Source organism: Berkeleyomyces rouxiae (genome assembly GCF_048999995.1).
Source record: "Berkeleyomyces rouxiae strain 22BRR77 chromosome Unknown BrBRR77_ptg000004l, whole genome shotgun sequence".
NCBI lineage: Eukaryota > Fungi > Ascomycota > Sordariomycetes > Microascales > Ceratocystidaceae > Berkeleyomyces > Berkeleyomyces rouxiae.
Window position 1 is genome coordinate 2,891,585 of NW_027396494.1, and position 14,000 is coordinate 2,905,584.

At 51.0% G+C, this 14,000-nt stretch overlaps 4 protein-coding genes across 4 annotated transcripts; all 4 read right to left on the reverse strand.

Annotated features, from left to right (window-relative positions):
• Positions 1-2,506: 2,506 nt before the first annotated feature.
• BROUX77_005055 (uncharacterized protein) lies at positions 2,507-4,805 on the reverse strand (the record flags this gene model as incomplete). The annotated part of the gene is made up of 2 exons (XM_073749886.1): positions 2,507-4,727; positions 4,795-4,805. 2 exons carry the CDS (start codon positions 4,803-4,805, stop codon positions 2,507-2,509), a joined length of 2,232 nt encoding a protein of 743 aa, XP_073605512.1.
• Positions 4,806-5,875: 1,070 nt separating this feature from the next.
• On the reverse strand, positions 5,876-7,156 carry BROUX77_005056 (uncharacterized protein; the record flags this gene model as incomplete). The annotated part of the gene is made up of 2 exons (XM_073749887.1): positions 5,876-6,938; positions 7,014-7,156. 2 exons carry the CDS (start codon positions 7,154-7,156, stop codon positions 5,876-5,878), a joined length of 1,206 nt encoding a protein of 401 aa, XP_073605513.1.
• Positions 7,157-8,263: 1,107 nt separating this feature from the next.
• BROUX77_005057 (uncharacterized protein) lies at positions 8,264-8,935 on the reverse strand (the record flags this gene model as incomplete). The annotated part of the gene is made up of 1 exon (XM_073749888.1): positions 8,264-8,935. One exon carries the CDS (start codon positions 8,933-8,935, stop codon positions 8,264-8,266), a length of 672 nt encoding a protein of 223 aa, XP_073605514.1.
• Positions 8,936-12,485: 3,550 nt separating this feature from the next.
• On the reverse strand, positions 12,486-13,280 carry BROUX77_005058 (uncharacterized protein; the record flags this gene model as incomplete). Its single annotated transcript, XM_073749890.1, has 4 exons — positions 12,486-12,664; positions 12,794-12,925; positions 13,004-13,092; positions 13,228-13,280. The coding sequence occupies 4 exons, from the start codon at positions 13,278-13,280 to the stop codon at positions 12,486-12,488; spliced, it is 453 nt and encodes a 150-aa protein (XP_073605515.1).
• Between the last annotated feature and the right edge of the window lie 720 nt (positions 13,281-14,000).

The following is a 14,000-nucleotide window of genomic DNA, read 5'->3' on the forward strand; positions in this document are numbered from 1 at the left end:
GTCAATATAACGCAGGTGAGGCATGGGAATAAACGCCATCAAAAAGGCGAAACTCGAACAGGACGACCGGGGGGCGGTACCTATATACATACACGGCCGTTGCTTGTACGTACGTATGTATGTATGTATGTATGTATGTACATACACACAGGCAAATGTACACACGCCCGCTAACATGGAACATGCACACATCTGGCCTGTTCTATCTGCATCATAATTCGCTATAACTTCTTGCAACTATCTAGACAGATAACTAGCCATAGCCAACTATGCACACACGGATACCAGACAAATGAGACAAGCTAACAGCCGGCCACGCCAGTCTGTACACATGTAGTCTGGACAGTTTGGAGACTGGCGCTTCTACCAGGCTATTCCAGCCCAGTATACATTAGCACCAAGACCACATAAGCTTTGACACTGGCCTGGAATGGGATTCCTGGCCGTGCACGCAAGAGTCCGGCCGCCCAGAAGAAGAATCCCAGGGCGTAAAAGGTGAACCCATCCTGGGCAGTCTCCCGAGAGAGAAGGCAAGCTCCTATGGCTGCTCGTTGTGCAGCCCAGTGGACGCCCGTTGGGCGTAGAGGAAAAGGCTACAGTAAGATTACAAGTACAAGTGTTAGTTGGCTAGGTAATCAGAAAAGACGCTCACTCATCCCATCCCATCCAGTCTCTATTGTCCAGTGCAGGCAAAGTAACTAGCTATCCAACTGGAAAAGAGAAAACACACCGGGAATACTACTACCCTTGATGCCCTTCACACCCGCCCTCTTTACGGCAACCAGCCGAGCGAACAGGTCTTGCTCGAACTCTGTCACCTCGATTTGACTTGGAACAAGCCCTAGGCTCCTACAAGTCTTCGTCCGAGGCTGTGACTTTGCATATTAGACGCCAATAAGGATTTCTGACAACCAGAGGAGGGCCAGGCCCAGAGCCCACACCAGATATCAGGCTTTGCTTGGTCTTTCTTTGTTCCTCTCCTCGCTCTGTCTGTTCTTGTTCACATGCGCATGTGGCTGTGAAAGGACGCCTGGCTACCACTTGTGCTTGTGCTATTCTTGTGTAGTTGGAGATAACTAAGCAGCACACGCACACACATACATACAAATACGCATGGCTTAGTCGTTGCTTCCTGCATATCACGCGCCCGTGATCTCTGCTACAATCTCTAAGCACTTGGATTCGCTTTCAGAGCGCACATCACCCTCCCTTCTACTCCATCTTCTCTCTCCGCCAAAAGGCCCATGATAAATGAAGATGCAACCAGCAAAGCACGTCTCATTCCTCTTGGGCTTCTTCTTCGCCCGCAGAGACTTTTTTCCTCTTCCTCTCCTCTCCTCTCCTCTCCTCCACTTCTTCCTTCTTGTCCTCGGCTACTCGTATAACCAACTCACTGCCAGCATGTCCCCTCTTGTCTTCTCCTCTCCTCAGCCCTGTCCCCTGTACACTGCATTGTAGTACCCCCTCCCCCCTTCCCCCCTGCCAGCCGTTTGTTCTTTGAGCCTGTTTTCATGTTCTCCTCTCTCCTTTCTTACTTTAAAATCCGCGTCTGCCACTTCGATTTGCCATGCCAAGTTTCCGCGTTTTGTTGGCCTCGCACAAGACACCATTCCGGCCTATGATTTTGTCTGCAGCCTGGTCACGCCGTAAATTTTATGTGACGGGATATATGTACGACGCCAAAGCATGTGTATGTATAGATGTAGCTACATATGTGCTCGTCTTTACTTGCCTATCTGTATGTACCCGTCTGTATTGCATGTGCGTGTGAATCTATGTACATTTCCATGTACTTGTACGAATCCAAATATCGAACTAATGTAGCTTCTAGTGCTCATGGTCTCATGGTACATGTGTGTTGTGTTCTTGTATGTAACTCTGCTGTGCATTTTCCTCGGTTTAGCTCAATGTCGATCGACATGTTAACCCGCAAATCAAATCCAGACAAATGTCGGCGTAACCCGCGACAGTCAGTAGCAAGAAAAGCCTCCGGCTTCATGGAGGAGAATTCCTCAGAGTCACAGTCCAGTAGCCAGTCTGTGTGCCTTCGTCTCGCCTGTCCATCATCTGTATGTATGTACATACATATAAATTACCACCAACTATAGGAGGACTCGTAGCTTGGGTCTTTGTTTCATAATTCGGGTTAAAAGGGCTTCCTCGGTGCGGCCCGTGAAGCTTTTGTTTTTCTTTTTGTGATGAGCCATTATCGGCTGAACATACCATCTACTATTTAAAACAATGGAGTGAAACGATAGAGCAAAAGAACAAAGATGCATGAAAAATCAGGCACTTCCTCAAACCGTAATATTGTCGCTAGTGAAAACCAGAACAAATGACGTCAACAAAACAATAGTCCCTAACAATTTCTCTATATAACCCTAGGTCTAGGTAAAAGCGCCCTAGAAGCTGCTCAACAGGGCACCAGCCACCAATCACCGACATCCTCGTCGTCTCTCATCTGCCACACCCGTGTGTACCCCCACAGCCAGCGCCCCGACACGAGCTACGCCCACGGCGACCACCCCACGGCCCGGACCTCGGAGATCTGGCTGTGGGTCTGGGCCTGCATATGCATGTGTGTGTGTGACGAGCGGGTGACCACAGTGTGGTCCGTCTCGGCCGCCGTTGATGTGTCGGCCTTGAGGCCATTGTTGCCGCTGGGGCTGCCGCTGCCATTTCCGCTGGCGAGCCAGACGCTGAGCCGGCGGGACTTGCGCATCCGCCGTGTAGACGGGGACGGTGACAGCGACGGCGACGGCAGTGGCGACGGCGGGAGGTTCTGCTGCTGCGAGCACGCGCGGTCCCGGCTCATGGGCGCGGCATCGGCGTCGGAGCAGCTAAGCCGCAGTGAGCCTGAGGGGCTGGCGGGCAGACTGAAGGCGCCGGGGACGGCGGGCGTGTTGGCCCGGGCGACAGCTGTGTCACTACGACCAGATATAGACACAGGCACAGGCACAGGGATAGGAACAGCCATAGAGTCAGACATCGTACCGCGCGATGAGTCGGCAGCTGCTGTGACAGGCGACAGAGCAGTGGTGGGCTTCTCGGGGCGGGGGTCGCGGTGGAACATGTTCCAATACGACGTCGCTGTGGCGAGCAGCGGTAGCGGAGAGGCAGTCGCGGCTGCGGTGACGGCCGCGGAAACGGCCGCGGTGGCAACGCTAGCGCTGTTGTCAGGCCGTGGCGGTAGCGCAGGCCTTTCGGCTTCGGGACTGACACATCTGCCAGGATTGTTGGATGGGACATCGGTCTCAGGCCTCCCGGAGCACGGAGGGGAAGTCGCCGTCTCTTCGTTGACAGAGGAAGAAGCATCGAGATTGGCAGTCTGAGGCTCAATAACAACAGCATCAACAATGCTATTGGAAATGGGCGGTACCACATCAGCGCTATCAGACTCAGGCCCATGATGAGAGGTTTCATGTTCGCCAGTAGGTTGTGCATTTATCGAGGTCTTCGTGTCCTCTGCTTCGTCTTGAGCTTCAGCTTGAGCTTTTGGCGCCATGAGCTGTGTCGGGGGATGCACTGAAATATCCTCAAGGTCCGACTCGTCCGTTGCCGCAGGTTCCAGCGCGAAGTCCTGAAATGCATGCTGCGGGCCCGGAGGGGCCCCGGTAGTGGCGTTCTGGTTGTTGTTTGCCGGCGGAGATGCCGTTGATGCCGCTGCGGCCATTGCGGCTACTGCTGCAGCTACTGCCTCTGGGGGCGCAGAAGATTTAGAGGGGCTATTCATAGCAACAGGTGCAGTAACAGCTGCGACTGGCAATCCGTGGTCGTATACGTCGGTGTTGGTTGTCGCAGTAGCTGCAGGCTCGCCGTCCATTTCATGAATGCCTGCGATAGTATGCACTTCAGTGGACTCCTCGCCGTCCTCCTCGCAATATGGGCTAGTAGTCTCTGTGGGATCTGGACCATAGTCAGACTCACTGTCAGTGTCCACATCACTAGGCCTTATCTCGAGTTCCGCTGCGTCATTGTAGGTCGCTTGGCTGTCTCCATGAATCTTGTGCTCCACTGATGCGCGCTCCTCACTCGCTCTGTGCATGTCTTCTACCATTAGTTTCATGCGTTCCTCTTCTCTCTCTAGTTCCAGCTCTTTAATACGCGCCTCCAGCTGTGTTAATTGCACGCCCAGTTGTACGCCCAGTCGTCGCTCTTCGTCCAGCTCGGCGCGTATCTGCGCTGCCTGTTGCGTTGCAGCAGCCTCACGTGCAGTCACAGCAATTAGTTCGGACCGCGAATCGAGGTAGGCACCGCTGACTGTGGCGCATAGGCTTGGTGCGTTGGCCAGAGTGACCCAAGATTGAAGGGTTTTGGCACGGGCTGGCGAGTTGTGGTAGTCTTCAACCAGGCTGCGCAGCTCGGCGTCGACGGTGGGGTGGGCGCCATGCTTCATGCTGAGAATATCGAGCACGTCACGGTCCTTGAGGCGCGCGCGCAAAGAGGTGAATTCGGCCTGGGCAACAGTGACAAGACCCTGGTTTCTGGCAGCAGCGGCGGCCGAGAGAACGTCGATGCAGGTTTCCATGGAGGCCACGAGAGAGCGGCGCTTTACCAAGGTATTTGGCGGTACGGCGTAAGCACCAGTGTAAGAGAAGTGGATGAAGGCGTAGAGGATCTGTGCTGAAGTTGGTGAGAGAAGCCCAGAAGGAACGATTGTAGTAGGCACGGAGAGCGATCTTGAGTCCAGTTCTGTGGAGAGGTCACTGGTGATTTGCTCTAGAGGACTGTGGGATAGACGAGCAGTGTCAGTGATATATGTGAACCAAAGGGAAGAGACCAAGGGAGACTTACGACAGTTCCATGGTGAGCAATCAAAAAATGGAACGGTGAAATAGAAAGATATAAAACGGCCAGTTACTCCGAGTATCACTATACAAGGGCAACAGAGAGCACAGAAGGCAAAGACAAAAATAGCTTCCAGCAGCAAAGACACGAAAGCACAGCGTGAGAAAAGAATGCAGCAAGCAGGAAGCCCAAGTCGGCATAGAGTGCAGCGGTGGACCTGTAGTCTATATAAGCTGCAAGACTCGGTATGTAGGTACCCTTGATAGCTGGGAGTCTTTGGAGACATTCACTTCTCGGCTCGACTTCAGGCTCTGAGCCAAGACCGGAATGACACAAACACTGGGCCGCAGCAGCGAGTCTGGCTAGGCTTCAGCGTGAGGCGTCGGCACGAGGCTTCTTGGTGCAGGGCTGGTTGATCAAGGTTGCCGTCTTGAGGCTGGCGATGCTTTGTGTGCATGGCATGGTGGGCATATCAAAGTGCGTAAGAGCACGATGCTATCATATTAGTATGTACATAGCACCATATCAGAATGTAAATGTGTGCATGTATGTGTCCAGTGCGCCTGTTATGCACGGGCAATCTAGCCAGCGCAGTCCAATCGGACAGCATCAGTCTGCTGGAGTCCAGTTGGGCTGTTCCCACACAACTAGGCGAACCCTTGGTTAAGGCATTATCAGACTGAGATAAGACGAAGTTCTTTGTCGGGGTCGAGTCATGGTGCGTTTTCAGGCACAGCACATAGACTCAGAGGGTCAGAGGGGTGACTGTGCATTTCTGCCCAACGTTACGGGTTTTTTTTTGCGCAGCGAGTGGGATTGGAGGCGGCAAGAGACTATCTGACAAGAGAGAGGGCCCGAAGAAAGAAAAAAAAAAAAAAAAAAGAAGGCCGCCTGACGCTTCGCTCCTGATATACTTTGGCTGAGTTGAAGCTGCAGGTACAACTGGCAACACAGCCTACACGAGGGAACGAGGGAGTGCAGAGAGAAGACCAAAGAAGGGAAAAGAACCACGCCCCAACACGCAAGACGCCTTACTGTCTACATTCACCTCCCACCCCCCTCTCAACTTCTGTCTCTCCTGCCCCCCCTAGGTATCACCAAACATGAAAATGCCCTTGCCGCCGCGGAATCCGTCCAGGCCCTTCTGCACTGTGCTCGCCAGCTGCTTTTCGTCCGTCTCCCACTCCCACTTCTGCTCATTGTACGGCACATCAACAAATCGGCCCTGCCGCGTCAGCTCTAGGATATCGTTGATGGTCACTCGTCGACCCTCGGGATCCGTCTGATTCCACCGAGTCAGCCAGAAGCCCAGCAGTCTAATGTCCTTGAAGATCATCAGCCCCGCTGGCACCTGCGTGCGCTCGCGTGCTGCCATAGCTCCATACGTCACAAGACTACCGCCGTGACCCAATGTGCGCGCCATCGCCGTCAGGCTCTTACCGCCTACACAGTTCAGCCCAAGTCCAACTTGTTCGCCCTTGCCCAGGATCTCCGCCAGTTGTGCAGGCCACTCGCGCGCAGTGAATTCGGCGTCTGTTACCACGGCCGTGGCGCCCAGTTCCGTCAGCTCAGCTTTAAGCGCCTCGGTCTCAGCAGGTGTGGTCCGTTCACGCACAACGTTGATGCTACGCAGGCCCCACAGCCGACCAAACTGGATAGCCGAGCGGCCGACACCCGAGTTTGCGCCGTTTTGCACAAACCACGCGCCCGAGTTGGGCGCCAGTGGTGTCATCGGGCCCTGTGGCTTGTTCTGAGGGCCGTACATGCGCAGTAGTCGGTATGCCGTGCTAGGGTTGACGCTCACGGTGGCCACCTGCGTGGTCGTTAAGCCGGTCTTGTCAATGGGCATGAGCGCAGAGGCATCAGCCAGTGCATGTGTGCGCCAGGTGCCAAAACCCGAGGAAGCGGGAATCACCCAGTCGCCGGGCGAAAGATGCGACACTCCGCTGCCAGTAGAGAGAACTTCAAAAACAGCCTCATTGCCCGGAATAGCAGAGGGTTCTGAAGTGCCAATCAGTTGTGAAAAGGTCGGTTTGATGCCGTATGTGCCCTGCACGGTGTTGATGTCGGCGGGGTTGATAGGTGAAGCAAGTGTACGCAAAAGAACTTGAGACGAAGGGATCGTGGGCGAGATGGAATGTGAGTGAAGACTACAATCCAATGGGGCAAAGTTAGCTGGTTGCATCAAGCATGAAGGGTCAGTTTTCATAGCACCAGTAACTTACTGAAGCACTTCCTCCGGATTACCCGTGTTGGAGTAAACCAATGACTTGGCCTGCGTATAGCCGTACGGTCCAGATTTCCATCGCGCGCAGATTCGAGGCAACAGGCGCGTCGGCTGCTGTTTGTTGAGGACCGGTCGAAGCATTGCGATGTCTGTGATGTGTTGTGGTATGTGTAACTAAATGGTTAGACACTCAGAGTATTGTGCGAGATACAACAGGATGTCACACCCATAGATTCAAACTCAGCCAACACGCAAAAAAAAAAGTACAGAAGGGAGCAATGCTGAAAACTTAGAAGCTCTCTCTCGAAAAGGCTTCTTATTTGACGTAAACCTCATCATCACCCCATTCCTCCAACTGGCTTCCCTTGGTCCCGCTCCACGGATCCGATAACGAGCTTATCGCACCAATCATAGCCAGGGCTGTCAACCAAAGCTCTCGAACAGCTCACAACCCTGATAATAGCTTTCCCATTAAGCCCGCATAATTGGTTGACACATGTAGACATTTGTGGGGCTGGTACACAGACGCATCTCTCGACATGGGATCAACGACATCAACAAGAGACCAAGATCAAGATCAAGCTCCAAAAACACAGTACAAGTTGATATGTAGACAATAATGTATAAAAGAAATAAATTTAAATGAATGTGCCCGAGAACGAGCTGGGTATCGCAAGTTCCATTTTCCCACACCTGGCCCATCAGCCCTCGCCATCAAGACGCCCAGCCCCCCCCAGAAAGTCCATAGGCAAAAGTGAGAGCCGCCATTTCAATATCGCAGGAAACCAGCCAAAGAAAATGGGTGTAGCCATTTCAGTTGAGTGAGGAATGACCATGTTTCTGTGCATCATGCGAGGGGATTTCGCCAAAAATTTCGATTCCCAACATGTTATCAATGAGTCGGGAAGCTGGACAATAGGTAATGGGTGATGCGAAGCAAGGGGCGCAGGAGGAGAATAGGAGTAAAGTATAACAACCAGAATAATGGGATATGTTAGATGGGAAAATACCAGGAAGAGGTAGTAGTTAAGAGAGAAAAGTGTTGATTTTCAAAGAGAAAAAGAAAGACACAACCGTCCAAATAGTCAGTCTCGTATAGAATGAAGGATTGGGGAGGGTTCAGAGTCGTCGTCGCTCGTCAACAAAACCGCAAGGAGACATAGAAGCAGACAAAGGAAAAAGAAATGGCGAAAAAGAAAGTTGGTTGGTAAATAAATGGTTACTTCAACCCAATTGTTTAGGTTGTCTTCATTTGAAGCTTTTGAAGAAGGACTCGTCGGAAATCGCGCCAGCGTTACCAAGGTCGATCTTGGTTTCCAAAGTGCTCAACTCGGGGATCATGGGCGGCGGCGGGCCCGACTTCTTGGGTTCGTCAAATATCACGCTGGACCGTTTCGCAACGCCGTCGGAAGATCGAAGGCGCTGAAACCAACCGCTGCGGCGCTTGGCCTTCTTGTCATCTGCAGTCGATCCGGTGCCATCACTTCCCGGGCTAGTTGAATTTTGGGCAGATGTGGACAAATCTTTATCTTCTACGTAAGCGTGATTCAACAAAGACCGGCTTAAGAGACGGCGAAGGCTACCGTGACGAGTAGCAGTAGGCGCTTCGTCGGCGCGCCGTTTAGATCCACGGGTGGCAGAAGGAACTGGAGGAGAGGAAATGGAAATCGTACTGTTACCGTTAGGGCTAATAGCGGCAACCTTGGCCGGGGTTACTGCTCCTGTTGCGGCGACTGTAGGCATTGAAGCTACATTTTGCGCCGGTTTGGCTGCAACTGCGACTGGTGCAGGTGAAGGGGTTTTGATCACGGGAGACGGCAGCGGCGGGGGAATATCGGTGCCGTCGGTAAGCGATTCAAAGTTGAAGTTAAGCGCAGGTAACTCGAAGCGCTTCGGCGCATCTGTCTTGGCGGCGGGCATGGCTGAAGATTTATTGTCGGATGAGGGTGACGGCAAAGCCGGAGACGAAACGGGGCTAAGCGTTGATGTTGATACCAGGCTGTCGTCCTCGTGTTCCTGATCAGCCTCGTCCTGGTTTTTTTGTTTCGGGGCTTGATGGTGAGGATGTGTCAAGGCGCGCGACTCCTTAAGTCGGGACGACGCGGTCACCAATGTGGCAAAAAAACGCACAATCAACGGTCGGTATGGAGTGCCTGAAGATTTCCACACTGATGTGTTGAGAGGCCGAGAGGGTGAATCCGAGGCTCTGAGGGAATCCAGCGTGGCGGTTTTGAGAGGAATTGTTGCTAAAGAGTAGAATAAAAGTAAGAATAATGTGGTCCGACTGCAAAAACAGAAGCCGACCAAGCTAACTTAATCCACAATGGTTGGTGGGAAAAATAGGTAAAACAGTAGGTTAATCTTAAGCCAAATTCTATGGGCTGGTTTTCTCCGACTTTCTGTTGGTAGGAGGCAAGACTAGAAATAGAGATCAAGAGACAAGACACTGAGTCTGCTTTGAACAACCAGTGCAGTGACTTGGATGTGTTGTACAAAAAAGGAGCGTGGGTAGGTCGCAGTGCTAAAGTTGCAGTGTGTAGGGGAACCCTGAACAAGGTAAAGTTGAGGAGGACAAGAGGAAGGCGGATGTGGTGGTAGAATATAATGAAGGGTTGCGGGCCCTAGTTTCGTTTCGACCGGATTGACAGGCGTGCAAAACAGCAATCAGATCGACATAGGACTTGGGAGCGAGGAGGAATAAGCCCGTGGTATTGTATCAGAACGATCTCGTACTCTCTAGGAGATGGCTGGCGATGACAGAGACAATGGCGAATATACAGAGACAAAGATACCAAGAAAAAAAAAAGAGAAGGGCTGGTAGAAAACAGGTATACCGAGAGAAGTATGTGAGTGCAGTATGACCAAGGATGAGAGCGTGGGTGGAGGGGAGCGACCAGGAATATATGAACAGAGGGTCCACGACAGGGGACCAAGAACTTGGAACAGGGCTTGAGTTGAGTTGTAGACTTGTGACTATACTTTGTTAGACAAGTTACCAAATGAAGTCGTTTCTCGCTTCGTGCGTTGAGGAATTGTAGTGGACGAGTTGAAATGCTAGGCAACGAACGACACGGCCGACGAGGGGGGAGAGAATCAAAGACAAGGGGAGCTATAGTTAATAACGGCAGTGTTAGCGTGCTCTTAGCTTTAGCTTTGACATTTTATGAAAATTAATAGAATCCAGGTCAAGCAGAAAAGCAACATTCGCTTCACTTGGCCGGGTCTGTAATCAAGAAACCGGAAAGGAGAAGGCTGGGAAAAACTGACATGAGTTGATACAGGTGAGTGTGATGAGACTGCAAAAGATGGCGAGCCGATGAGAAGAGCAATCTACACAAGTACACAGGTACCGTAGCTGTCTGTAGAGTGCAGCAAGGTAGGCTCAAAGCGCGTGAAATTGGAGACGAGATACAGATGCTACCGTGAACTTGGGACGCGATGTCCAAGGAAATTAAAAAAAAAAAAAAAAAAAAAAAAGGCGTGGAAAACAACGCTATATGACGACAAATAGCAGACGTGGCGATGATTGCTGGGCTGATCATGGGAGGAAAAGAATGAGGGGGGGCAACATCAGGACGAGGAGATGAGAATATAAGGGAAGCCGCACGCCAATGGGCCAGGAAAGAAGTGAAAATATTTTCGTAGGGTATTTCCTTTTTCCCAGTTCACAGATCGCATCAGACAGGGCAAGTCCATCAGTTGACTATCCAGGTGACTACAAGCATCTTGTTGCTGCTTTTGGCTGCTTCTCGCTGGGCATCTGCTGGAGTATAGCAAAAATCTGCCTGCAATTGCAACTTGAGCTTGTGCTTGTGCTTGTGGAAACAAGACGAAGTGTGGGTCTTTATTCCGAAAGACTGCATCAGATGGCGAATTCCCCTTGGTCCGGCCACCCAGCCAGCCAATCACAAGAGGCTATGGCTGTCTTGGACTCCTCCTTGCAGCCCCTGACTTTAACTCCACGATCAAGTTCTAGTCTGCGATGGGATGCACTACTGCAGGAGAAGAGCAGAGGAAGGAGGGTCCAAGACCCCCAAGATTTGCAAGTGCAAGTACATATATTTAAACACTAAACAGGCACATTGTAGCCGTAGACATGTCTACCGGACAAGTACCTGTACTTCCGCCTACCTGTCCCGACTCTGTGACCCTTTGTACGAATAGGGGAAGCCCATGTGCACACACGTATAATCTCTCCTGGCACAACTAAAGCCCCCTCCACAGTTTACAAAACCCCGATAAGTTTATATGCATTCCCCGGGTCAGCGTCATAACCGCAAGAGTCGGCCTCTCTTCTCCGTGTGTGTCCCTCGTCTCGTCTTGTTGTTGAGATTATGCTTTTATTATCTCCTGGGGGCCATCACAGATACGCTTGGAGCATTCGTGCAACGCAATTATACAAAGGTACCACACCACGCCACGGCCTCTTTGTCCTATCAATCTTTGTTTCCATCCCACTAGCACCTGTTTTTTGGTTCCTTTTTTTCCGTCCCGTTGTTTCGTTTCAATCTGTGCAATGGTTGTTTATCCGCCTGTTTCCTTTTCGTCTTGAATTCTGCACGCACTTAAAACTGCAGCAAACGCTACCGGCAAAGTTGGTAGTAGAGTTGACATGGACAGCCAGTCCCTTGCCTTGAGCGAACGAAGGAGGGGAACACGGAAAACTCACCAACTCTGTCTCTTGGACGTTTCACAATTCGAATAACTAACTCGTTACCTACATGCCTCCCCCTCTCTCTCTGCATGCATAGCACATACATGCTCGCCTGACATATATTCAAGAACAACGGAACAAATGCCAGAATAACCAGCACTACAAGGACGGGTATGTGCACTTTTACACGACCCAGCCGAGTTTCCCGACCACTTTAACGCGCAAGCATAGCTACTAGCTAGTGTGTAGTACAGTTAGTTGTAGAGAAAGACGAAATCTCTCGGCAAGGATTTCACACGGACTTGCAACCGTACGTCATCATTTCACGAGTTACAAGTCCCTGCAACTAGTTAACTAGTTAACTATGCAAGAAGATAAATTTTTGATATTCCATGCATATGCTTTGAATGTAAGGTGTGGTCTAGACCAGCTGCTGGTTGTCATATGGTCGCATCCATGTGTGATTGTGTGACCTCATTTTGCTTCATGACAGAGAGTAGGGTTATAAACACGCGCTAGGGTTAGAAACCCGACAGCTCGGACGATGCGGGGCAGAAAGCATGGAGCTATAGTATGAGGACCTGAGATGACAAGTTCTGAGCAAATTAGCTCGACAAAGATACGAAGCTGGGCTTAAATTCGGCTAGGAAGTAAATGGGAAGCAGAGTACCAAGTCAAAAGAACCGGTGGTCTAGAGTGCTAGAACTAAGAGAACAAAGCAAGCGTCACAGGATAACAACAATATTAAAGGGGCAAAATGACGAGGAGAAACTAAAACAGAAAGTAGTAGGAATAACAACGTCCGGCTGGCGACATCTAGTTTTGTTTGGCATACTTCTGCGTCCATTCACGGGCTGTCGCAATGGCTGCTTGCTCGTCTTCCTTCCAGCTCTTGGCTACATCGGCAGCTAACGGGTCATCTGGGTTGGGCGCACCAAGAAGGGCCTGGATAGACAGCAGAATTGTACGAATCTGCAGAGCAGGAGACCAGTTGTCTGACGAACAGGACACAAGATCTAGGGTTAGCACATGATCTGGTATGCAGCGGGTTGACTGTGTGTATGGGCAAGCGTCGAAGTATGATGTTGACCTCTGGACCTCGGTGATTTCATGGAGAGACTTACTCTTCAGCACGTCCAGGCAAATACGGCCTAGCTTGTCGACGTTGGGATGGAAGATCTTAGTCAAGAAGCGGATCTTGGGGGGAGTCATAGGGTAGTCGTCGGGGAGGAACAGTTCGAGCTTGAAAACGCCGCCTACAAGACATAATTCGCGTGTTAGTTGAGAGAGATGTGTATATGATACAACTAAGGAACGTCTATTGGGGAATGTACCCTCGTACGGCGACTGCGAGGGACCGTAGATCTCGACATCGAAGTATCGCAGATTGTCTTCGTGTGGGACGGCGCTAATACCCGGAACGCTGCAGAGAAGTTAGACAGGAGCACATGGTATAATAGACACGGAGACCAAAGGATATTATCTGGGCGCAGAGCAGGCCCGGGAGCCTGAGACCGGAGGTCTACCGCTCCGACGGAAGCGTTGAAGGAGGACTTACGGCTCGGCCATGAGACGCTCGGTCTCTTTTATGATTCTTTTGGGCAGCGCCATGATAGGTATGGGAAAAGGACGCAAGAATATCTAAATGGTAGCGTTTGTGTAGTGAGGAAAGTTGAAGTAGAGGTTGGAAGAAGCACAGCCGGGTTGAGTGGAAAAAAAGAGGTCCCTAATCAATGCCTAATAATATGTAACAAGGCTGAGGAAGAATCAATGATGACGAAGAGGCAGGGTTGAGGATTGCCCCTCTCATTGAGCTAAAAAAGGAAAGACGAGCAAAAACGAGTGCATGAGGCTGAAGAGTCGTACAAGCCTAGGCTTTGGCAGTTGCATTTGCTGGCAACTAACTATGTATGCTACTTTGTATTTTTGTCTGCACGTAGGTACTAGATGCGTATTGCGATAAACGCAGATTATGCCGCCGAGTTTCCAACTCAAGACACCTCAAGTAATGTCCTATTTCCACACATTCTCAAGCTGCTGACAAGGGTTTGCTCCGTGCTGAAACATCTCTCTAGCAAGCAACAATACATAGAACCGAGTGCACCGGATTGAGCACACATAGTTGTGGGAACAGAGATGGTTCTATCCACGGGTCGTAGTATTAGGAAACCCCTAATTGAAGGTCATCCGACGGCGTCGATTGGAAAAACAGACTTCCTCTTTTGAGTAAAAGACCGAGAATTGACTCTTGGGCTGTAGTTTGACAAGTGCGGCCTGCTGGAGACTCATTGTGGTTGGAGATCTTCTTTTGCCAAGACTTTGGAATCGTGT